This window comes from Arvicanthis niloticus, chromosome 2 (assembly GCF_011762505.2).
Source record: "Arvicanthis niloticus isolate mArvNil1 chromosome 2, mArvNil1.pat.X, whole genome shotgun sequence".
Taxonomy (NCBI): Eukaryota; Metazoa; Chordata; class Mammalia; order Rodentia; family Muridae; genus Arvicanthis; species Arvicanthis niloticus.
In genome coordinates, this window is record NC_047659.1 from 34533108 (window position 1) to 34559968 (window position 26861).

The 26861-nt window shown below is 38.6% G+C and overlaps 1 protein-coding gene across 4 annotated transcripts in view; it reads right to left on the minus strand.

Annotated features, from left to right (window-relative positions):
• Positions 1–3375: 3375 nt before the first annotated feature.
• Positions 3376–26861, minus strand: part of Cytip (cytohesin 1 interacting protein) — a 62259-nt gene continuing 38773 nt past the window's right edge. For all 4 annotated transcript variants that reach the window (XM_076928760.1, XM_034495604.2, XM_076928759.1 and 1 more), the window contains 7 exons: positions 21453–21502; positions 20992–21046; positions 17997–18099; positions 17703–17796; positions 14940–15009; positions 7614–7680; positions 3376–4042 (listed from right to left, as the gene is read on the minus strand). In XM_076928760.1, coding sequence (XP_076784875.1) covers positions 3576–4042; positions 7614–7680; positions 14940–15009; positions 17703–17796; positions 17997–18099; positions 20992–21046; positions 21453–21502 — 906 coding nt within the window. In that variant the 3' untranslated portion in view covers positions 3376–3575. The remainder of the gene's footprint in view (positions 4043–7613; positions 7681–14939; positions 15010–17702; positions 17797–17996; positions 18100–20991; positions 21047–21452; positions 21503–26861) is intronic.

Sequence of the window (26861 nt, forward strand, 5' to 3'; positions counted from 1 at the left end):
TCCCTTCCTTGTCCCCACTTTGCATTTGACATTTACTAACAGAAGTTTGCACTTCTGCATTAAAGCCACAAGAGAAGCCTGGTAACCTACGCTCTGCTTTCCCAGATGATCTGAAGTGACACTGAAACAGGTTCTCACTTTTGGGAAGCTTTGACCCATATAAATGCATGTTTCTTCCCTGTACGTCATGAGGGAAGATTAAGATACTGTATTCATGTAAGCTGATCTTTAACACAATAGTCCTAAAAGATGAAAGGAAAATGCTGTATTAACTCAATGGTAACTGTCTTACAAACTCTTACAAACTGTTTTACATTAATGTCTTGTAATTGATTAATGTATTATAAGGAAAATGCAATGTATTGTAGAATTTAAGTACTTATGTACTCTATGTGAAAGCTTGCTAATGAAAGCTAAGAAAAAAATCACCCTAAATGTTTGGTTTTCCAACTCTCCAGAGACAATGTGATATTTCTTCTGTATTGCCTCTATAGTTTATATTTCAATATTTTCTGGAATGTGAATTAAAAGTATTACAGTGAGCAGTGCTAGAGCTGAGGCTGGAGCTATCACTCTGAAGGTAGTAAGGGAAAGGGGCTCATGAGAAAATTCCTTGTTAATCACAAAGAGGAAGGTCAAAAGAGATACCGGGGTTAAAATAAAGGTTGGGGTTAAAACAATGTGGTCAAAAGTGACAAGGAAGATGAAGACAGCTGAGAACTGATCATGAGACAACCCTATTGACTAGACACAAAAAAACACAAATTCTAGATAGCAAGGTCAGTACTGGCAGGCGAAACAGCCAACGTCCTGGGGAATGGATAAAGTCTAGAACTGATGCATATTGTTGACATGAATGCTGCCATGTAAAAAGACCCACAGGAATGGCAAGGTCAGAATACAAATGGTAAAGTTTTCTCCTCTGGGATTCCTGCAGCCTTAGACTGTTCCCCTGCAGAGACCTCTTACCAAGATTAGCTAACACACATCCTTGTTGAGCTGTGTCTCAAGCCTGCTGAGTTTCCTGGATGCTGGTGCATCTTTGTCAAAGCATATGACCTGTTCCATCCAGCTTTTCTGTACATGTGTCTGTTGTTACTTTATTCCAGTTTCTCCGAGTCAGGTCAGTCTCTTGCTGGTTGCACCACTGGGGGAACATAAACAAAGCAGTTTCCCATTCCCATACTCTTGCTTTGTTATTCAGGTGACAGACTGAATTGTGGATAAGGACATCTAATAAGAAGCTTCCATCTAGTTCAGAAGGGAGACCACCCGTAAGCAAAAACCTAAAACTGAAATAATAGGGACAACCGCAGCTGCACCTTTGTGGCTTTGATTGAGTTATTCCTCTGAAAAGATAAAGGTGCATGCTGGTCAGATAAAGACTGTAATTTAATTAGCAGCTGCCAATATACCTACAATATCAGCTACTAGAGAGCTCTCAGCTAACAGACAGAGGTCAAGGCAGACCTCTAACAGAACTCAAAGATGAACAAAGCAGTATCTCCACAAGTATTCTGGATGAGTGGGCAGCTTGCAAACAGGGCATGATCATCCCTGTGGTTGGAGCAGAAGGGTATCCTCAGTGTTTTATTTCTCTATTACCATGGGCACTGATACCCTAGAGAACTGACAGATCTCAATAGAAATGATCTCAGGCTTTGTCAATTTCTGCTGTAAATCCTATAAACAAAAATAAAAATAAAAACACTTATAGACAAGGCCTTTCTAGGGATTTTTCACTCTTTGGAACCCCTCCCATTTTCAGGAGTTCCACCCTTTAATTTGTCACTTTTCTCCATCTTCCCACGGTAAAGCTTCTTTTTTGTCCTACTCCCACATGTGTCTGTGTCATTCCTATTCATCTGAGACAACTCAAGAGCCACTGTTGATTTTTTTTGGTGAGAGTTAAGTTTCTGACTTTCTAAGTCCCTGTATCATGCACAACCACGATGAGAAAGCTCCAGTTGTCCTACTATAACTCCACCAGAACCAGCAAGAGTAAAGATTTCTAAAGAGGACAAGAGTATTGGGTAGATCCAAGAAGAAATGGCTTCCATTTCTAGCCAAGACTCTGCATGTAGCCACAGGCTTTGCATCCCTGATTTCCGTGTGTGTGTGTGTGTGTGTGTGTGTGTGTGTGTGTGTGTGTGTGTGTGTGTGTGTATGTGTGTGTGTGTGTGTGTGTGTGTGTGTGTGTGTGTGTGTTTTGTCTCCAATTGTTCCCTGTTCACATGTAAGGTGCTTTTAGACTGCTGACAGTCCATATCTGGGAGGCGGTACTGCTGGTATACCTGAGAAGTATGAGCCATGACAGACACAAATAAATGTGACTTAGTTCCAAAAGTTTATAGGCAGCAGGTCTCACCTAGACATCTTTTACTACATATTATCCTACAAACCTTACCTCACTTTTTAAAATCAAAATTTCAAAATTGCTTTCAATAGACCAACTAGAAACTCACTTAAATTTATCAGCTCTGTTGAACACACACACACATACACACACACAAACACACACACACACACACAGAGAGAGAGAGAGATTAAAATCAACATAAGTTTTTTATCACATGGCTCAGACTATTTACTTGAGCATATAGGTAATGACCAACTTTATCACCAGAACAAAGAATTTAATGGATGTTGAAATAACATAGAGCATGATTGACAGGTGAGAATACAATATAAGCACAGCTAACGAGGAACTGAGAGCTGAGGCGATACCTATGTGGAATGTTTAATAAGGTGTAGGAGGAGAAAAACATACAGTAGAAAAGTTCTTTCCCCATTCTCATTTTTAGAATTTTAGACATTTGCAGCAAAATATAATCACAGATCTTTAGGATCTTGAGATTTCTGGACTTGTCATCCATGTTCAGGCAGATAATAAAAATCGAATTGAGCAAAGAGTCTCACTCATTTTGTTTAGAGATGAAAGGGGGAGTAGCTTAGGGTACCAGTCCCAAGTGCTCCCTCTGTACCAGACACCATGCTTCTCTCCTGCCCCACTGTCACTGTTGAAGTGAGAAGATGCTGACAGTCATATTTTTTATAATCTTTTAATGGTTTAAAAACAACTTTAATTCCTCTTGTGGAAGTTCCCCCAGAGGCTACAGAGTAAATTAAGCAAATATAAAGATTTGTAGTCTATCAAATTAACATATGAAAAGCAACCCAATGATTATATTCTGTCAGTCTATATTCACACTTGACTCTAAGATTTCTCTACATTTTACATACATAGTCAATATAATAAATATTTTTGTTCTTTCGTGGCCAGCATTAGAATGAACAGACATATTATTACATTATTTAACCTACTACTTTCCTCTCCTGATGTCTGCTTAGAACCTGAGCTCTATTGATTGAAAAAAAAAAAAAAAAAAAAAAAAAAAAAAACCACTGTTTTAAGACCCGAAAATAACAATAGAAGAACTTAAAGGTCAACGCTGCTGTGAAATGGGATGTGAGCTTTGCAGTCTATCTGTACTTTCCCACTAAGCCAGGAGTTCATCTTAGCGGGTGGAGAGAGAATTGTGAAACAAGCCTATTCAAAAGGTCTCTGCAGCCCATCAAAAGCGACTCTCTTCCTCTTCCACTGCACGATGAAGACCAGGGATGAATTTCAAAATTTGTTTCCGGACACTTCCCCGTCTGCTTTTCCGGGGCAGAGTCCCAAACACACTTGAATAATTGCTCTCCCACAAGGGAGAAAAGGACCCACTGCTAGTGACACTGATGCTTCGGTTTCTTCTGGAAGAAGCATTCCTCAGAATCTCATCTCCATCCTTAGAGTGAAAGCACTCATCGTCGGTGCTGGTCTGTCGGCTGAAGGCGCCCCGGATAGAGTCCTCAGACACACTTGTCCCGTAGCCGTCCTCACTGTCCACTGTGAGGGAACTCATCCAGCTCTTACAGCTGCTCTCACTGGACAGTCGGTGTCGGTCCAGGAGGGCTGGACTCGGCCCCAGCAGATTTCCAAACAATGACGACTCATCGAGGTCCATGTTTTCCAAATTCGGGGAGTTCGCTGCGTCTCCTACAATACAGAGAAGAGTCTATTGGGAGATGGATACAACTACCAGTCCCTACAAGAAAGCACACCCAACTTTGAAGACCGCAGGAGAGGAAGGACAAATACTTTGGCCCAAGTTTTCACTTGCACAAATATGGTTAGGAGGGTTATCCAAACTAGCATTCATGGACTAGCTATTAAGGGAAAGGTCATGAAAATTATAATTTAGAATACATTTAAACAAGATAATTCATGCCCGTAGCTTAGATCCAGGAGGCTCACATGGAGATGCTACTGGGAGATGGTGAAAACTTTAAAAGATGCTACATCCAGGGAAAATTTAGGTCACTGGGGACACAGTCTTGGATTAAAACTGTGTCCTGCTCCATTTTCCCCCCTCACTCTCTAGCCACTAACAGAGCAATTTTAGTTTGCTGAGTGTTTCTGCCACGATGTACAGTCACAGGCCAAAGCCATTTACTATGGACTGAAACCTTTGAACGCTGAGACAAATAAAACTTCTACTTTTGTAAGCTGACTTGTATTAGTGGCAGATAGCAGTGTACTTGACTTGAAATCAGTTCAATGCAAATGACACTGAGACAATGTGACTTTGTGAAACCCCCAATTGCTAATGTCTTAAATTGTGTAACCCCAGAAAATGTTCACAGAAGTGAGGTCAAAACGAATGCTCAGAAAATTCTATGCTGGTTCTTATTATCTGTCACTGTAAAAAATCGGAAGTTTATTATAAAGCTATCTAACTTACATGGGGAAATCAGCTACAAATCAGAACACGTGCTTATAAAAGGCTTATGAAATCAATTTTACCCTCCAGCCTCACTATTCCAAATTTCATCTTAGAATGGCTGAACATTCTAGGATGGTGCTGTGCTTAGAAAGCATCTCTGTTCTCAGAATTCTAGTTGCTTGGCCAAGTTTATTTTTTGTCAGTGCTTCATAACCCACAAATGGGTTCCCCAAACTAAGTTATGAGTCACATTCTCTCCTGCCCACCTGCTTCTCATTGCTTGGCCAGCTACTGTGTTCAGAAAACCATAACTGAGAATGTGAGTCTGTTTCAAAAAAAGAGGCACAGGGTTTCAAGCCCTCCAAAATGCGTCCTGTGTTAGTTCTCTTTACTCCGCTCTCCTGTAGCTTTGGTTGACAATGTAGAAAGAGACTCTTTTCTGTCTCCGTTTGACCTATGAAGCCAAGCACAGCCAGTCTAGATAATGTTTCCTTTCTGCTACAACTGGGTTGTTTCATCTTACAATGAGCTGACAAATCTGGATGGAAGAGCAATTGCTTTCTAGACCCTAATGTTCTGGGTACTTCCTCTAGTTCTAGAAAAAAGAAGACTAAAGAACACCTCTAGTCCCTCAAAAAAAATGTGCAACAATATAGCTCCTGATATTAGATCTACTGAAGACTGTTCTTGTACATGTGGAACTGTATGCTGTGCTGCTCAGGAACCTTTGGTAGTTCAGCAAGGTCTTCTAAAACACTCCTTGTCTATGAAAAGTAGGAAGTTGAACAAGGCTTCAAGAATCTCTCTCTCTCTCTCTCTCTCTCTCTCTCTCTCTCTCTCTCTGTGTGTGTATGTGTGTGTGTGTGTGTGTGTGTGTGTGTACAGATAGAATAAATAAATAATTAAAAAAAGAAATTAACTTGTCCAAGTTTCAAACTTGTCTAGTAAAAAATGAAAATCAAGTCTCTAAACAGTTAATCAATGCCTAAATGCTAATTAAGAAGCTAAAGAAACTTCAGAAAAAAATAAAAGACTATAAGATACAAAGTTGAATCGACTTGGGGAGATATTTGTCAGAAGAAGACATGAAGTTGGCCAACAGGTATACAAAAAAATGTCTGGCATCATTAATCAACTGACAAGCACAAATAAAAACACAGTGAGAGTCCTCTCACCCCTATGAGATGCTTACAACAAATAGACACATGATAAAAGCAGTGGCGATGGTGTGGAGAAAAAACAACCTCACACAGTTCAGCTGCCATGGAAAACAGTATGGAGGCTCCACAAAACACTAAACAACATACCGCCATATAATTCAATACTGTCACTAGTGTATGTATATCCGTAGGAAACAGAATCAGTGTTTCAACAAAACCTGTGCTCACATGCACATCATATTCACAGTAGCAAAAACATGGAATCTGCAAAAACATCTATCAACTGATAAATGGAGGGAAAAAATACTGTACATGCATAGTAGAATACCATTCACCCACAAAAAAGAAAAAAATCATATTTGTGATAACATGTATAAACATGGATGTCTTAAATGAAAAAAAAAGTACAAGAACACAAATATGAAATCATCTCATTATGGGTGCCATCTACAAATGTTCTGATGGTTATTGAGGATAGAATGATGGTTACCAGAGGCTGGGCAGCAAGGAGAGAGGGTTCCTGAAACTTTGATCCATGGGCACTGGTTACAATTAGATACCAGTGTGGTGGGTTAGATGGTAGGGTGATCACAGCTCACAAGAATCTACTGTAACTTCAAAAAGCTAAAAGGAAGATATTGTAAAAGCCTTTACCATCAAAATAAATAAATAAATAAATGTCGGAGGAGCCAGTTTATCTTGACTTAAACATTATACAATGCCCACATCACATCACAATATATACATATATTGTGATGTGATATGTATATATACATAGATACACACACATATATAATGATATTCATGAATTTGTACAGTTTTCATGGTTTCATGACTCAATTTTAAATGATTTTTAAGTTGACTCTTACTCCAGTTGCTAAATAGAGGTTAGCTGAGTGTTACCTAAAGAAGAGATGACCTACATTCCAGCCCACACAGCTAATGACTCAGGTAAATTATTTGTGCATAGCGTTCCATCCTGCCAGCTATGGTGGTGCATGCCTGACACTTCAGTACTTGGAAGGGTAAGGCATAAGGAGTTTCCCTTGGACTACTTAGTAAGCATCAGAACAGGCAGGGCCATATAGCAGGACACTGTCTCAACTGACTTAAAAAAGAAGTTCACACCTCAAGTGACATAGCAGAGAGCAAGCCAGCTGACTAGATTCAACTCCTTGCTTCAGAATGCAAAGAGAGCAAATGCATCTTAACATAATCATCTTGCATTCTGTCTTGGTCCTGAGATTCTCTGCATATATAAATAATGGAATCTGGAAAACTGTTGTTGCTCTACCTAGAAAGTACACAGTTATTCAAGTGTGAATAGCTCCAGCCAGACTCGTTCTCAGGAGTCTAATTCACTGGCTGATGTGGTACAAATGGCAGGCTATGTAGCCTCTGGCTCTTCTACAACCTTTGGTCACTTCTTCCAAAATGTATACAATCCTGTGTCCATGCGTGTTTTCATATGCATATGTAGTGTGTATGGAGAAGAGTGTAATATGACTCAACCTCCTCCAAGTAGAGTTACCCCAGCGTTCATCCCAGCAAAACACAGACCAGTAGCCTTCATTAGTACTAAGCAAACTTTTACTGTAATAGTGATGCTCTGAAAATATTTGGAGGCAGAAATGCTGAGAGGGTGTAACGAGAATGTGGTTTCCTGGCAGGAAATTGAACTTACCATGTAGCAGGCGCTGTTCCTGTAAGTGCAGAGATCTGAGCTCCACCCATTTTTTCTTCAAGGTTTGCTGTGAGAGAGATAAGGGGGAAAGGTTCTGAGTCTTAGGAAATCCAAGTGGGCAAAGCACGGGAGACTGCCAGCATCGCCAGACCCACTCCCATTCTTTAGAGACTTTGGCTGAATTATGGAGGATATTAGGAATACTGATTTCTCAAGGATCCACAAACCTTCTCTTTAAAAAAAGAAGAAAGTTGATAAAGTTCATGTCAGTTTAGGTTTAAAGTGCTTACTAGCCATTTCTACATGAGTGATACAGATAACACTGGATAGAAATCCTAGTGTTTGGGGGCTAGAAAGTTAACAGATGGAAAATTTTGGACCATCAACTAGAGGTTAGTAAATGCTTAATAAATATCATTACCAACCAATGAGTCTGGGCTCAGAAACAAAATTTTATTTGACATCTATCTAGAATACACTTAAGCACCCTAACTTTGTTTATTTGCTTGTTTTGAAATGTCATCTCATGTAGCTCAGGCTAACCTGGACTCTTGATCTCACTAGGCAGTTGAAGACGATATTGAACTTTGGATTCTCCTACTTTCAATTCCCAAGTACATGCTCCACTGTGTCATTTATGAGGTTCTGGGGAGCAATCCTAAGACAAGATGCATGCCCGAGCAAGCTCTCTACGAACTGAGCTGTATCTCCAGCCCACCCCTTGACTTCAAAAATGCTTCTTCCCTTGGTTACTATAGCAAATGAAAAGAATGTGACCAGCATGAGAAAGAATTGACTGTAAGAACAGTCACTCAGCACAGAAGGCCTGGCTTGGTCCAGTCCACAGGCTAGCCAAGTCAATGGAAGCCAAAGCCAACTGAGAAGAAGCCATCTGGAAAGGCAGGTGTTATTTGTTCACTCTCCTTCCGGCTTCCTGCCCCCTGATTCACCTTGCCTTTGCTATTTTAGGTCCCAATAGCAAGGCCACCATGTGGCCATAGCTCAGGCTTGCCAAGGACATTTATCCACAAGAAAGATGGCCTAGTTGGAAAAGAGCAATCCTCTGTACATCACCACCTGGAGGGAGTATATGATGATTAAAATAGAAAGATTATTTTTAATGTGAATTTAAAAGGAAATAGAAGAAAGGGAAGAAAATAAAATCTCAAGAACGTCATTGAATGAGTATTAGGAGTACAGATTGTTCCTTAGTCTACAAAACACTAAGGCTCACAGCAGCATCTGTGAGCATCCTTTTCGTGGTTGTCAATATTCAGTTGAACAATGAAAGCAGTGAATAGCTTAACTCAGCTCATTTTTGTTGCATTTTGTTTTGTTTTTCTGGGTATTTTGTTCATTTGTTTGTTGTTATTTTTGTTTTTGTTTTTCTGAAATACTCTATAGTGGTCATAGAATGAGTGACTGCATTAGTGACTACTTTTATCGTCTTATAAGTCTGTGGTTATGTGAAGACCAAGACCAGAGGCCTGTGGAGCACAGGACTAGCCAGAGCTAGCATATGGACTTACACATTTCTTCTTTGCTAAAGATATTTATCTCCTACAAGAGAACAAGTAAAGGAAAAAGGTAGGTTGTTTGCCAACATGAAAGACACAAAGACAAAAAATATTATCTTTCTGACTTTGGTTTTCAAAAGTTCATGAACAGAGCTTTCCAAATAGTTCATATCTAGTGTCTGCAGGTTTTACGATCCCTGATTTGCTGGTCTAGCCTAGTCATCTAAGTGTGCTATGACTTACACCAAGAAGACTTCAATATAAAGAGCAGAGGTAACAAAGTGACTGTCTTACATCTGAGACATTTTTCTATTTTCCTCAAGAAAGTCAAACATTTAGTCACATCTAAATGTTTTCTATCAGATGAGTGTTAAAAGTGTATATGAATCTGGCCTCATGACACCACATTGACACTGGGCCCATACATGGCAGCTGAAGGAATGACTGAATATTGTTGAATGAATATGCAAAAAGCAGCTTCCTTAAACAACCCTAAGCTATCACAAGGCAAACTGGTTCCAGGTATGGCCCCAGTATTTTCATTCTAGATAAGCCAAATATCAACTTCCCCAGCACCTAATATTTTTATTTTGCTCTTAAGATAATATGTCACTTAATTTTATAATTTTGTTATAGGCTGGAAAATGAAATTTTATTGAGGCAAAATATTTCTCAAGGCATATAATAGGCCTAGCAAGTAGCAGAGATACATTTAAAAATAGCTCTTTTAACTAGTTCACTATCTATGCTAAGTATCTGAAGCACAGGATAAGATAGAGGGAATCTCTGAAGATGTGAGTCAGAACTGACAAAATTCTTCCAATGAAGAGATTAGGGCTCTGTACAGTCTTTGCGAATAGAATGCTCACATATATAAGATGCAAAATAAATGTCATCATGCAAAAAGGAAGCCAGCCTGCCTTTAGTTATATGCCAGACCCAGTCATTTCTGCCCTGAGGAATTAAGTATATATCTCATAAATTCAAGATTGGTTGTGAGACATAAATGTGAGGTTGGAAACAGAATGGAACTTCAAGAGCCATCAAGTAGAAGCATCAACTAGTAGTTAGGAATTTAGATCCTGAGGTAATATGTGGCTTCAACGTGTCTTTTCAACACTAAGAACTCAGTTAAATGTCCTTCTTGAGAAATAAACCCTGGCTGAATATTAGGTACTAAAAAAAAAAAAAAAAGACTGATAAAAGTTGCTTGAAGCTGGAGGCACCTTTAAGACAGAAACACAGCAACTCTTCATGACCCGAGCCACAGGGGGAATTTACTCTTTCAGAGAGGCAGCCCAGCTACTGGACCTGAACCTGGGAGGGGAGCTTTGAAGCCTTGTGTGGAGGAAACTGCACAGCCATTCCATGGAGATGAAGCTAACTCTCAAGCCCACAGCATTCTCAGGTGCTCAATGACAAGAAAAGCAGTAAGCTGCTATCAGGACATGGATCGCTCCCAGAAACATAGAAACAGGAAGAATTCAAAACAGACACCAAAATAAGAATGCTATAAGTTCTAATGGTAAGATAAAATCAATATTCATAAGCAAAAAAAAGTTGAGAGAAACAAGAAAAGACAGGTACAAAAAAAGAGTTTCATGTCAAAAATATAAATCACATTTAAAAGCTCCTTAGAAAGAACACATTCTATATGGAATACAGATAACAAGGCTACTGCTGAAGTCATTATTAGGGAAGGTAAATCAAAAGTCCCTAATACATCTCTAATGGAATTCCACAAGATAATGTGGGAAGTAATAAAGACAGTACACAGAGCTAGAGTCACATGTCTATAGATATAAAGATCAGAGCCAATTTTAAACAGTATGAATTGAGGTATGAGTCTGGACCTAATTAAGTTGTAGTGAAAAGTAGTCAGGAAACAGAGGGAAAAGCACATAGGCACATATATATAAACACACACACACACACACACACACACACACACAGACAGACAAACGCATACGAGTAAGGAAAATGTAGTTAGAAAGTCTGCTAGAGAAACAATTTACCAAGAAGGTAAAAAGACAGCATGAATAGAGTAAGTAAAAATGAGGATAGAAATCACAGCTATAGCAGGGATTAAAGGTTAAGAATGGAAGTTTTGTCAGGCAATCAGACAAGCCCCATTATATATTTGAAAATTATAGTACTTTATTGATGAACACAGATCTTACTAAAATTGTTCCACAAAGACATCTGAGTAACTCTACTAATAATAAAAAAAAAAAATGAATCCATGGTTTGAAAATATTTTCTCCAGAAAGAACCCCAAGTCCTGATGATTCAGATGGCATCACAAAAATTCTACTAGAGTTTAAAAAAGAGGAACAACCCAGCTCATGTCATAAACTTAGTAATTTTAACACTAAACCTAAAAAGGAGCCTTAGGGAAAAAATGTAGCGCATTCAAGGCTATTTTCATACATCTATGGACACCTGATCTTTGACAAAGAAGCCAAAAACATACAGTGGAAAAAAAGAAAGCATCTGCAATAAATGGTACCAGTCTAACTGCTGGTCTGGATGTAGAACAATGAAAATAGATTCATATTTATCACCTTGCACAAAGCTCAAGTCCTACTTTCTCACAACTCATTCCTTGACCCAAGTGGGTCAAGGACCTCAACATTAAAACAAGATATACTGAATATAATAGAAGAGAAAGTAGAAATGAGCCTTGAACTCATAATTCCTGAATAGAACACCAATGGCCCAGACTCTAAGATCTAATTGATAACAATTGATAAATGGAACCTCATGAAACTGAAAAACTTCTGTAAGGCAAAAGACACCATCAATAGGACAAATGGGCAACCTACAGATTAGAAAAAAACTTCACTAACCCTACATCTGACAAAAGGCTAATATCCAAAATGTATAAAGAACTCAAGAAGTTAAACTCAAAAAAAAAAAAAAAAATCCAAATAACCCAATTAAAAAATGTGGTAGAAAGCTAAAAAGAGAATTCAGAACAGAAGAATCTCGAATGGCCATTAAAGAAATGTTCAAAGTCCTTAGTCATCAGAGAAATGCAAATGCAAATGACCCTGGATTCCACCTCACACCAATCAGAATGGCTAAGATCAAAAACTCAGGTGACAGCACATGGTGATGAGGTCATAGAGAAAGAGGAACACTCCTCCATTGCTGCTGGGATTGCAAACTAGTACAACAACTCTGGAAATCACTATGGCAGTTTTTCAGAAAGTGAAAGAGCCTGAAGACCCACCCTTAAAGGACAAAGTAAGGATGCCAAGGTTATTCCCCTCACCTTAAGCAAAAATCCTCACAAAGACAATCCAGAGGAGAAGGGAACTAGATTCATTTTGTACAGTTATTATCCTTGTAAAGCACACCAAAAAATATACAAACAACTTAGTAGAGATTATGTGCTTTAACAAAGTGCTTGACTATTAACAACAGCATAAAATTATCTATGTATATCTATTCACTAACCGTAAAATTTATTTTTATAGAAAAAAATTATAATAAAATTCTAAAGTACAAAAGACAATACAACAAAAAACTATATGACCCATATGTGTAAGTTATCAGGTTTTATGAAAGATGGAAAGAAAAACAGCAAAATGGTTAAGAAAACCTAGCAACAATAAAATGAAATACCATGTAATATTTAATACCCTTGGCACTGAGTTATCTATACAAAATGAAATGTCAGTCAAATCTTTTGCATTTACTCACGGAATTTGACAACTTGACAGATGATCAACAGACTAAGAACATTATTCTGTTAGGTATCACTCTCTATTACAAACTTAGTTGGACATAAAATTCAAAATGACCACATTAGAGAGCTTGTAAGTAAATGTGGACTTACCTGGAGACTTTGTTAAAATAGAAGTTTCACAGCAATTGGGGTGAGAAGAAAAGCAAAGTTCAAAAGAAACTATATTGAGAAAACTGACTATGCATATGGAAAAATTCAAATTATCTCATACTTTATAGTATATGGTGAAAGTATCTCTGAATGAATTAAAGACTTCAATATGCAAAAAGGGGAAAACTAAATTTTTAGGAAAATTTTTAATGTAGATGACTGACAACTAATCAACATTTAGAAGCTCTTTTAAGGACAATATCTAAAAGATTTCCACAAAAGTAGGAAAACAAAACTTGGATCTCATAAGCCTAGAATATTTTCAATTACCTAGAAAACAGTTCTTCAAAAGTAGCAAAGAAATATGAGGACTGTTCTAGAAAGATCTAGATCTTTCCAGAATGATCATTTAATGAAATAATATGCAGGGATGACAAAAACCCACAGAGAAGAGTAGAATGAAGGAGCAACACACGCACATCAGTGGAACACATTAGTATATGTTTTTTGTTTCATGCTGTTTATAATAAAATCTCTTGTTATGTATGTTTGATTTGATGAAATGCTCTAAAGTAAATTAGAGTCAGGAAGATGAGTTCTTAAGTAAATGTTCAAAGTATATTGAGAAACTACTTATATTCTAGAAGAGAATATAGATATTGAAATTTTATATAAATTCCAGAAGCAGTCCTTTAACTCAAGAATAATACAACAGTTTACAGACTTGAGATCCTAGCCAAAGCTATAAGAGAAGAAAAGTAAACTAGTTGAATAACTGAGCTAAAGGCAAAACTTAGAATAAAAAAGATAATTCATTTTTAGCTAGAGAATGTATTTGAAAACCCATGAAGAAAATTATTCTAGAGTATATGAAGTGCTAAATAAAAATTAAAAAACATATTCAAAATGAGACAAATGAAAGCCACAAAGATTTCAACTGTTCTCACTTATTTTATGAACAAACTTCAATTCCTATCAAAGTCTGGTTAGAAGGGACTCTTTATTATTTTATTTTATAATAGATCTGAAAAATCATGGGGAATGGGCACGATGTCAAAAGTATCAAAGGTAATCTTAGTGAAGCTTGCGAATAAATAAATAGAGTAGGAGGGAAAGGTTCTCGATAAAATGTAAATACAGGGAACTGTCCTCTTGAAATTAGTAGTTTATAAGTGTACTTCATGAGAAAAAGTAAGAAATTCAGATTATTACAAAATATAAGTTAAGTAGTTTGCCTGTAGCCAAGCTATCCCTTAGTAGCTGGCAGCTCCAGTGTCCTGCATGGGAGCAGTACCGGGACCTGGGAGGATTCAGAGTACCTTTAAACTCACTCCAGAAGTGTCTGGAGTTCATAGCCTGGAAGGTTTACCAACCTAGAGAACTGAAATTTTGAAAACCTTCAAAGTGCCATGCCAGAGGATTGAGCATTAGGCACTGACCCTTGTGACCTTTTTTTTTTTTTTTTTCCTTTTTTTTTTTCTTTCAAGGCCATAGTGTGCTTTCACGTGAAGGCCGATTCAAGGACAGCCACAGCATTAGTGGTAGATAGTCCGGTTTCAAACATCGCAGAAGGGAAAGAGGCAAAGAAGAAGCCTGGGAAAGCAGAAGTGTGGGCCCGCTAGCACTCAGCAGCACTCAATGCTAACTACTCCTGTTTTCCTCCTTAAACAAAATGTAAATCAAGAGTGATCACAGGTGCATCAATGACTAGTTCTTCAGGTAATATGCCTTCCCGCTGGCTTTCTGAGACTCATAGACTCTGAATGGGGAAGGAAGAGGGTGATTTACACATATTCACAGTCTCAGATATTCCTGCAAAGGTAATTGTGTGGTCCTTGACCCATCAGTAGTTTACCTGCATCCTGATATTTCCCTTTCAAGGACTATCTTGGTTCCCAAGATAGATCATTATTCTACTCACAAATTCATGGATGAAAAATGTCGTGCTCTGTTAAGTCAAGTTACCTTTAAAGTCTGCAGCTTTGCTTCAAGTTCTGCTCTTCTGTGAATCATTGTTCCATTAAGAGTCTCTATCCTGTTTGAAGAGGAGGGAAAGGTGGGTTAAATAACAGAGCTATCCCTTCAAAGAGGTACCATCCTTAAGAAGAGCTACAAGTGGAGAGCAGACTATACCAGAAATGCAACATAAATGACACCCTTTTTGAGGCTCTTGACTATGGAGTATGGATACTTGAATATCTGGACCTAAGCCAAATTTCAGAACAACAATGCGGGAAAGAAAAGGGACAAAGGAAATCAAATGCCTGGCAAAGAGTAGAGGGAAAGATCCTGGCTGATTATAAACAATAGTTCATTTTCTAGAAGGCATAATGTGCTAATGGCACTAAGGCACTGAGATTCAATGTTGCTCTCCACCAGAATCTATTCTTGCCTGGACAGGATCATCAATCTCAGTTATTTGGTGAACATTCACTGGGCATCTACTATGAACCAGCTAGTACAGCAATAAAAAACAGAGCACAGGATATGAACGACAGTAGACTCATTGTGTTATTTCTTGAAATAGGGAAGATTTTCTGCAACAGTGTATGACTATTTTATCTCAAAACCTTTAGTTTACAAATGGCCATCTAGAATAACTGGTTTGACAATGTTCTTCTCTTCCTACATCAAAGATTTTCTAAAAATAGTAGGTTTATTCTCTCTGGAGTTGGTTTTTTTGAGCATTGTTTTGACGACAAATTCTCCCCGCCAGAGGATGATAGTTAATTTCACCTTGGAATCATACTCTTAAACATTTCGAAGTATTTGTTCTAAGTCTTTTTGACAAGTAAATTATAGTTATATTTATGAAAGCGTAAGAAAAATTTAAAGATATGGTAGGAGTTCTAAATGTGAAATCACATTTTCTCTTTTCTTCCAGTCTCAGATCCAACAGAATAAGAGGTAGTACAGCAAATCTGTGTGATTTCTGATTGAGACAATGTCTGGTTTTGGGAAAGTAGACTCACTAAGAAGCTGCGTAAGACTCTTAATGCTGTTCTATGCTGTCTAAGCAATGATTCACACAACTGTAAAGATGGGCCCTTCCTTCAGTATTTGTCTACCTCCTTCTCTCACACTTTATCTTTTTGTGAGCTTCTAGGAACTATCTCTACCCTTATTTACCCATGGTCTTCTTGCTTCACCTACATGGGACATATTTTTCAGACTCTAACCATTAGTGTTTTCTCTTGGATACCACATGGCTTCTTTGAGACAAAGCTTTCCTAACTTTTACTCCTTAAAACTCAAAGGACTCAGCTCTACCATCATCAGTCATCTTTAAAATTTGCCTCAACATACCCACCCAACACTTTCTTTGAAGTACCATGAAGAATATAGTAGATTCTACTAGCAGCTCACTATGCACAGCTGTAACTGGAATGAGCCAGTTCTGATATCCTCAGCACACTGGGTCCCAGTGTCACTCACTGCCTGGTTTGAACTCAACTAACCCCTCTTTAGCCCCAGGCACTTCATCTATTTAAAGGAGTGAACCTGGACTGGCAAAGAGGCTGCAAAGAAAAATGAATTAGGTAATGTTGAAACCACCCAACTCAGAACAAAATACAAATGCCCTGGCACAGCAATGCATCTCATGATCTGATGCTTGGCCAACGGTGACTTCACCACTCATACAGTCTCCCTAATCCACCAGCCGCCAATTTCAGTTCATCCTTAGGATATGCCAAATCCATTTCCAGGGCTCAAAGACATCTTTCTTGCCTACATGCTCCTACCAGGACTTCAAACAACCATTTCTTCCCTCTGTTTAGTCTCAGCTCCAACAGTACTTTCTCAGAGTGAATGGAGCACTTTGAACATCTAAGTTCAACTGGCCACCGTCTTCCTCAATGGACTCCCTTCTTACACTATTCTGCTGTTCCTATAGTGGTTATCAATAAATGTAATTTTTTAAAAATTCAGGCTTTTCTTAGAAAGCTATAATTTTTAGAGTCCTACAGTGTTTACTTTTGCCTCTCCACACATAGAGATTAAAACCTTAATCTTTGTTCAGTATACATGATTTTTATACAATAATGAATTCCTCTATAACTGATAATTAAAGTCCTATTGGGTCCTTGGGACAGTGAAGGCAAGCCCAATATTGTCTACTTTCTTAAATAGTTATGACTTTTCAGATAGTAATGGGTGTGTTTGTAGATATATCTCCTTGAGATTGTTAAAAGCAGTCTCCAAGATTAAATTCATTGAGTAGCTGAGAAAACCAGGGTCTTTATGATAAATTGAACATTTGTACATATGACTATATATACTTCAAGGTGGGATCATTTCATTATTTCTTATGAAACAGTGACAGAGATAAAAAAAAAAAACAAGAGGTTTGAGGCATATGAGAGAGAGAAAAAAATATTGTAGCTAAAAGACTTCATGAACTGTGGGAACAGGACCATTTTTCTTGGCTCAAAGAAATGTGTGCCAGTTTTATTGAATTGACATTAAAAATACATTAGTAATTGATGTCTCTCCCACAAGGACTTTTGTCTAGTGTCATCCCCTGACTTCAGATGTTGACTCATGAAACCTCGGGAAACAAAAGAGGCCTATAAAAATGTCCACACACCAAAGCTGTGTATGCTGCATTCCTTCTTGTGTGCCACAGACAAATAGTGTCTACAAAAACCAGACAAGCTACCCACTTGTCAGGTATTCTCAGACACCAAAACATCTTTGAAACCCCACAGCAACTAAGTGGATATTTACGTTAGCAGATTTCCTGATGATCGGATCAGGTCAACCACTTGTTTGTGAGTAAAGCCTTCTGTGCTCACGCCATTGACATTTGCAAAGATGTCACCTGTGAGATGCCCAGAAAAAAATGAGTATTTTATTAGTTATGTAAACAATCCCCCCAACATGGAAATGAAGCAAAACAAGCAAGCTCCCAAACCACAATGTCACTCAAGAAAACTCAAAACACCAACTGCTTCCTAACCTTCACTTTCAAAGAGTTTCTTGCTATTTAAATGGCTTCTAGCATGAGCAGAGCTACATTACCAACTTGCAGGCCAGCACAGTGAGCAGGGCTGTCTTCCTGCACTTTGCAGATCATAGTGCATACTTCTGAGGAACATATGTTCTGGTTCTGGAGTCTGTAAGTCTAAAAAATATAAGTGGATACATAGTAACTTTCCCAAAAGGTCAACAAATATTTATCAAAACATAAAACCATGCCAAGAGCATTAAGTGGCATAATAGGTAAATGCAAAGGACAACTTTGGAAAAGCTTTTCTCACTGTACACTGAATGGAAGGTACCAATTTTGCAATTCTACCAGATCAGCAGCAGCCAGTTCCATTCATAGAACATCTGGCATGAGAAAGAAAGTGAGATGTGAGTGTCTCCAAATGTTCTGTTTTCAGCCTAAGAGACCAGAGACCATCTGATGTTATCATTGTATATTTATTAAGAAAAATATTGAGAGTCTTAGTTCTCAGTGGGGTGAAACAACCATAGCCAAGTGAAAGAGAAAGATCCTTATGGGTGTTTCAGGCTAAAGCAGGCAGTGAGGGAGAGAGTATGAGATACAAAATATTCAGCAGGGAGGCCGACCAACAGTAATTATATTAAGTCAGAATTCTGCAAATAGTGACAATCTGCCCTGGGTTTGTTCTAATTGACTTAATCAATTTCCTTTCTGAGCACACACACCCCTCCTGCCCTGAATTCTCACCAGTTTCTCAGTCATTCAACTAAATAAAAAAGAGACAAGCTTTCCCAGATGCCTCAGTTTGACACAAAGAATTCAGTGGGTTCTATTGCTTGTGGTTTTGCTTTTTACTTAAAACTGCATAAAAAACTAGGAAAAAAATGTGCTCTGTATAGCAATTTTGTAACTCTGAAATAAATCAGTGTTTTGAGTTGTCCTTTAAAATCTGCTTGCTAAAAACTCAGCCACTCCAGAGTATTGTTTTCGTCAAGAGGAATCCACACCGGAGGCACCATAATCAGGTCACTCTTAGAGCTAGCCACTTGGTTTTGTTAAATGCTGATTTTTCACTGAAATATAGTACATTTAGAATCCTCTATCTGAAAAGCAGAGGAGCTTTAAGTGGCCTATAACGAGTGTCCCACCTGTGTCAGAAACCTTTTGTGAAAGTGTCCTGCCTCAGACCACACCAGAGCTCAGCTCCTTGTAGAAATGGAAGCCAGCCTAATTCAAGTGCTGCAGGAGCCACAAACTGATTGATAAACCTTTTAGAAGTCACTGTTACAACAACCATGTCAACAGGAAGACCCGCCTTCCATCCCTAGGTTTCAAAGTGAGCACAGAGCAGAATAAGAACTTGGATTCATGTGCAAATTCGCAATCCATACCAGCTGTGAACTTGAGGATTAGAGATAGAAAGGAAAAACCAGAAGCCATGAAGGCACAGAAAAGAGTATGTGGTCAAATAATGTAGGCCCACCTACATCTCCCATCCTTGTGTTCTGTTGGCTCACAAAGAAATTGTCACTAGAGTCCCTGTGAAGTGTTGACTTCTGAGGTGGCATGTATGTGCTGTAGAGGTGAAGCCATCAGGTCTCATTGAGCTCCACAGATTTCATGTTTTTTGTGGCTTGTCATCTAGTAAAAATGATTTTGACTTTGGTTCTACACACACACACACACACACACCACACACACACACACACACACACACACACACACACACACACACACGCGCGCGCGCGCGCGCATCCTTGTGGTGAGAGAGAAACAGAAGGAAGCAGTGATGGGTGTCCAGTTACGACCAATAGGCAACCTTGAAGAGGTGGTGATGCAGAGGCAGTATCTCTTCAGAGAAAGTTGAATAGCTCATGTGAGGGGCTTGTACTTCTAAAATCTGATAGATTTAGCACATTTTTGTAGAAAATTATGTCTCAACAATTTATGGTAAATTACAGATTTCACCAAATTTTAAAGAAGTGGAGCTCAGAAAGCAGAAACCTCTGCTCCCACGGCTTCCCCATTCATTCCATGTTGTTTCTTCACTCACAAAACATGTTTAATGTAGCAGCTTCCTGCTCCTGATCTTAAAATACGACTGAGTTCCCTTTTATGGGGTTGCTATCATCGCAAAGTTTTCTGAAAGCAGCATTCACTGAAGCGAAGATCTAAACTCTGACATATAGCATAAGAATATGATTATGCAAAGCACGAGGGGAAAAATGCAGAAATGGAGTGGGGGAAATGAGACTTAAGTTGCTCTACTCAAATTAGACTACAGTCCACGTGACTCCATTCTCTATCTTCTCAAATAGAATTATGAAAGACAGGCAATAAATATTCTTGGACAGCCACATCGAAACCTATGAAGACCAGTACTGATTTTCACCAGCGGTTTCTAAGTGTTATTATTATGATGTGTGTGTGTGTGTGTGTGTGTGTGTGTGTGTGTGTGTGTGTTATAAATTTCTCACTATACTCTCCAAAATATTGGTTTCAATTGTAACATGTATGGATTCTATATACACAGAGATACCATCTGGCAAGCATTTTTTTATTTTCATCTTTATTTTTTGAAACAAAGTCTCACAGTGTACTCTTGGTTAGCTTAGAACTCCCTGCCTCTGCCTCCCAAGTGCTGGCGATAAAGCCATGACCCATCATGCCCAATTCAAGTATTTAGAATCTGATTTACATACATACAAGAATATAATAAGATGAAAATAAACTTCTGTAAATGTCTTTTGCTTTCTTATTTAAGGGCATAAAATATCAAGCACCTTTGTGGGGAGTTCTCCTTAAGGAAGAATCATAGTGATACATAAGGAGCAAGGTGTATCTCTAGGGAAATAAACATTTCCCTAGAAATTCAACATTTTCTCTCCCCATAATACTCAACACACTGGAAAACATCCACATACTAAATAAAATCTAGTCTCCACGGTCCTTCTAACCCTGTCCTGACTTTATTGTTCTTCACAAATAGCATGATGGAATTAGTGTTTTTCTTGATGGAATTCTTGTTTTTCTCTTGGAAATCTAGAATGTTTAAAAACTGCCCACCTGAATTTCAAATCCAAATGTTCCATTGTCCTGCTTTTCCACAGTAACAACCTTCCTGTAAGTAAAAATAAATAAATAAACTGCATAAATATCAAAATATCATATTTAGCATATATTTAACATTAACAATAACTGTCACAATGAAAATTAGTTTTAATTTCTACAAATGTTATATGGGTTAGCAACATGTGAGTGGGTGAGTGTGTGTGGGGGGTAGCACTATCTCAGGCAGAGACTCAAAAAGAGCAAAGAAAGTAAGGAAGAAAGAAAGGAAAGAAGGAAGGGAGGAAGGAAGAAAGGAAGGAAGGAAGGGAGAGAGGGAGGGAGGGAGGGAGGGAAGGAGGGAGGACGGGAGGAGAAGGGGAGGGGAGAGGAGGAGAGGGGAAGAGAGGAGAGGAGGGCAGGGGAGGGGAGGGAGGGGAGGGAGGGGAGGGGAGGGAAGAGGAAAGGAATCTCTTTACCTTTGAGACCAGGAAAAGTCACCTAGAGAGCTTGATCTGGCCAACGCAAGCTGAAAAATATTAAAAGCAAGGTCCTTAAGATGTGTCTGCAAATGCTCTGGATTACAAAGGACTTTATTCTTTCTCAACATCCTGGAAACCTTGTTAGATAAGATTAGTAATGCCCATTCTCTCTTAATAGCAAAGGAGAGTCTGAGAGACCAGGGACTCCCAGACATTCTGTTGAGAAGATGAGGAGAAGCTAAACAGTAAGATACTGGTGGGTTGGGTGTTCATATCTTGTAGCAGACCTCAAACTTCCAGGGATGGCTTTACGCCTAAATTGCATTTATGTCAACTTCTCAAAATTAGCAATTTACAACCACACTGAAACACCTCCATAGAATAGCATGAAAACCACAAAGTCCATATTTTCTCCTACGCTGGTGAAATGCTTATGTTTATAACAGTCCAGTGTGTTACTCTTTATAGGCAAAGAAAAGCTTACATACAAAAACATGGTTGACGATGACTGGCAAGATGGCTCAGTGGATGCTCACCCCCCCCCCCCAGGTTTGATTGGTGAGAGGGAAGAATGAGCTGTAGTTCGTGCTCTAACTTCCACACGCACAGCATTGCATGCGCGTGCACACACATTGACTCTCAGTCCCCAACACCACCACCCACGCACAAATAGTTAGGTTAGAAAATTAAAAATAGATTCAGAAAGACGAGGGAGGGACTCCAAACCTCAATCCTAAATATGATTTATTTCACAATAGTTTTGGAAGAATATAGTAAGCTTTCCTGCCAAAAATGGGAAGAAACTTCATAATGCTATAAATAACATAACATTCACTCCTCTGCACATATTGGGGAAAGTCATATAAGCATAAGCTTCTGGGTCAGACCCTCTTATAAAGAGAGGGGTTCAGAAAAAGGGAAGACCTCAATTGTAAGGACTGTGGTCAATTACTAACATTGTTGTAGTTTTGTTAAAGAAATATTTAATAAATGTTACTTATTAATTAATCCTTTCTTAAATATTGTTCCAAGGACAAAATATAACTTTTGCCCCTAATTATATTTTTGAAGGTCTTGTTACACACACACACACACACACACACACTGTCTCTGTGGTGACTGATATATGCAAGGTTAGAAGGGGTCACCAGATACTTAGAACTGGAATTAAGGCCTACCTGTTGTAAGCTTCCATAAGCGCATTGGAAATTGAACCTAGATTCTCTACAACAGCACAAGTGATTTTAATGAGGGGCCATATTTTCTACCAATAAGCCCTGGCATTTAAATGCCAACATCCTGTAATTGTCATTCATAAGCAAATAAATAAAATAGTAGATTCAAGCTGTTGGTACAGATAAATAAAAATGATGTAGGAATAAAAACACACATGGAAAATGTATAGGAGAAATTAATATATACAGAACAAGTTCCACAGAATCCTGCATTACTCAAATTGCCAGACACTAAATGCCAAAAATTGCACAATTTTCTGGAATGCCTCAGTGTTAGGAATTCAGTGACCAGTCACGATACATAACAGAAAGGTCATCCACAGATTTTATATGTGACAATTGCTCTGTGTTCCTTTGTCAGTTATACCTGGAATCTCAAGCAGAAGGGCTCAGACCTAAAATTATCATCTAGGCTTATAATAAATTTTGACTTTTGACTTATACGGAGTAATTATGGGATTATGTAATTATACCTACAGCAATTTGAATGGTTTGTTATAATCTGGTTATGTGCCTAAAATATTAAATGTGCAAATGTATACACACACACACACACACACACACACACACACACACACAGAGAGAGAGAGAGAGAGAGAGAGAGAGAGAGAGAGAGAGAGAGAGAGAGAGAGAGAGATTAACAAGAATGGTAACTTTCAATTATGTCATATGACAGAAGGCTCCATCAGAAGGCTCCATCCTTGTGAAAGGCATTTCTAAAAGGGTAATATTTTCAGGTGTTGTCCATCTCACCCTTGCAGTGTGCTCAGACTTTCTTGATCTGTTTTCATTATTGAACATTTCCTTGTATCTCACACTTAATTCATATTGTCAGGTACTTGTTTCAGCTATCTTTAATTCTGTTAACTATAACCACAACTAAGGGCTTTATGTTTTTAAAACGTTGCTCTTGCCATTTTGGTTCGTCACATCATTCCGTTTATCATTCACCTAGAGGCTTACACAAGTCTACACAAGGGCGTGGATATGAAGAGCATAGAGCATATTTGAAGAAGTGCTTCACTTCTGCAGGTAACCGTCTGTATGTGTTGAGACTCTGGGGAAATACACCGTTTCACTTTCCACCCCAGTGCTTCACGGGAGGCCAAGGGTAGATTATGACTTTAAAAATAGTAAATCAGACAGACAGCTAAGCCTCAGATGCCATCTGCAAGTGAATGATGGTGAGACATTCAGATCAAAGTGATGTGCTAAGATCCCTCTCTAACTTTGTTCTTCATGGAATTAAATGTTTGTGGAAAAACTCCAAAGGTAATTTTTAAAAGAAAAAAAATGAAAATCTCCAATATAGGATTGAAAAAGCCAAAAGAAACAAACAGAATGCTAAGGAACTAACTACTCAAAAATCAAGCAGTATAGAAAGAGAGCTATGAAAAACAAAATAAATGGGGATACCTTAATACTAATGCTAAATGAATGGTTTTTGGCGAGACGTAATCACTCCTCACAAATCAAATGTTTGCAAGAATTAATTAAATGTCTGGCTACCATAATGTTAAATGTCCTTTCCTAGCCCAGTATTCATAGAATTGTTGAGAGCCTCAAGATTTTCTCAGTGTGCCTTTTAAGTGACTGGTTATTGTTCATAGATTCAAGTCTATAGTCTTTTAAGTCTACCAAACCAATCAGCGTTCTCTATACAGAAGAGGGTGTCCCTTGTCTCCCTCTTTTTAACAGTTCTGTGTAGCTCTCTGGATAAGGCCACATGGGAGCCCTCCTGCAGTTGATTTGTTGAGGTTATCAGTGACACAAAAAGTTCAAACTAAATCAGATTATAAATTATCTTCCATTATGGGTTAGTAAAGAGGCTATTTTAAGCAGTGACCATATAAATAAAAAAGCAATTTAAACATGATAGCTACCATCATACTCTCTGGTGGGTGCGGGAGGAAACAGCTACATCTTGACACAGCATCTTCTTAATTTTGATCTGGGCTAACCTAAAGAATCACATAAAAGAAACTCCCAAGTTTCTACCTTGCTCACCTGCTAAACTGCCTGTGTTACTTGGAGCGTGCCCAAGGCTTTAGCCAGAGTCTTCTGAATCAAGTTTTCTTTGTCTCCCTCTCCCTAGTGTGCACTAGCCCTATTTAAAGATGTAGACTTGGATGGAGTAGATGTTCCCCAGATTGCCCTCCCAGCCAGAGATTTTCTGAGTTGTAATGATGTCTCAACCCCTCCCCCAAATTCATGAATGAAGAACTGGTGTGCAATTTACAGCATATGCTGACAACAGCTGTCTTTTATTACACATTATCTAATATGAGAAGTCTAGGCTTAGCAATTTGGCAGGAAAGCTACACATTCAGCCCTGACTGCAGTAGAGGAGGCTCCTTAGCTCCTCACTCGCCAGGAGCCTAGTGTTGTCTGGGGCTGATCTGAGGGAGGCTCCTCTGCTTTCAGTGAGATGACTTAAGAGACAAGGCATTAATATTCCACGCACAATGTCTCCTGCTATGCAGTGTGATTCACGGGTCTCTCTTTAGTGCAAAATCAAGACCAAATACAGCAGCTGTCAGTGTGCAGAGTAGAGAGGAAATCAAAAACACAGCTTGATGGATAACCTGCCTCAGAGCAGCTTAGAGACTAACACTGAAGCCACTTTTGCTGCTAGGTTAGACTGTTATGCTCTTGCCCCGGCTCTGTGGATTTACTTCCCCTATACACGAAAAGATGTGGGTGTGGTAAAGAGAGGGTACAGATTCAGAAGTGGACTTTTTCCTTTTCTTTGTTTGTTTTTAAGTATTTTGTTTCAAATTATGTCCTTGGCTCTCTCCAATTGCCTGCCTATCTCACTTTTACTCCCAACTGTTTCATGAATACAGCTCTCCCCAACTTTTGAAAGTCAGACCTCTAAGACAGAAAGGATTATCAAACTATCCAAAGACATAACAAAATAATGAAAGTAAAATTAATGCCCTAAATTATTATACCCATGTGGGAGATGAATAGCATGTTTCAGCTTCGAGGAGGGTCTGATTACAGCCCCATACCTCTTTTAAAGAATGCTTGGGTATTAGCCCAAACATTACCCTGCAGTATTGATATTGTCTATTGATGAGGTACTAATACAAAGAAAGTCCCTGTGGGCAAAACCTAACCCAGAACTATACCCATTACAAGCATTTAGTACCATCTGTAACCAAAATTGTATGTGAAACCAGCCATCTAGAAGCTTCCTATTTAGAAATAATTTCATCACTAAAAGAAAATTAGACAATGATGATCTGTTTGGATCTAATACATAGTCAAATGTACCTGTGTGCCAGACTCCTGGTTGTCACTGAAGCACTAGGTAAGAGCCGCCTTCATTACAGTCTTGTGGGAGAGGCAGTCAGGCACAGTATCTACTCCTGGGGAATGGCATGGTTGTAAAACTTCCCTTCCCTTCCATCACCCTCCCTCAGGAGTTTATGTTGCAGGGACTTTGCCTCCCAAGAAACAAGGTTCAAAATTAGAAGCATTCCTGGTGTGTCTGGCACTTCCTATAAATGCAGGTACCGAAATAATACACACACACACACACAGAGAAATCTAATTTTAAACAACTCTGAGTGCAAACAACCAGTGGAGTCTGAAGATTAAGCTGAAGCTAGAAGCTAGCCAGATATAGCTTTGCAGAAACCAAAGCCACAACAACAAGAAGTATGAACACTGACGTCACCCTCAGAGTGGCAAGAATAACAGCAGACAGAGAAACACCTGTTACCACAATTGCCTCACAGGGATCCTGGTGTAGACCATTCACACAGTCCCAGAGGGGTGGGCTTTTGTTTTTGTTATTGTTCTTTGTTTGTTTGTTTGTTTGTTTGTTTTTCTAAGAAAAAAATTAATAGGAGCCAAATATCCTCATGGAAAATTATAAAATCTTGACATATACCTGTGTGAAGTTTCACTGACAAGGATTACGGGAATCTATGCCCAAAGGTTTGGTTTAGACTTGCTTTTTATTTTTTCCTTAAGGAAATAGAAAAGTAAGAAAAGGTTTTAAAGATAGGAGAAGTACATCACACAGTGTGTTAAAAAGAATGAGAGGAGAAGATATACAGAAGGACACATACATAAGTGGATAGTATAGGAAGTCTGTGTGCTCACACATTTTATATGCGTAAGTCCCTCTATTGTCCCCTTTAATATCCATCCAGGCCTT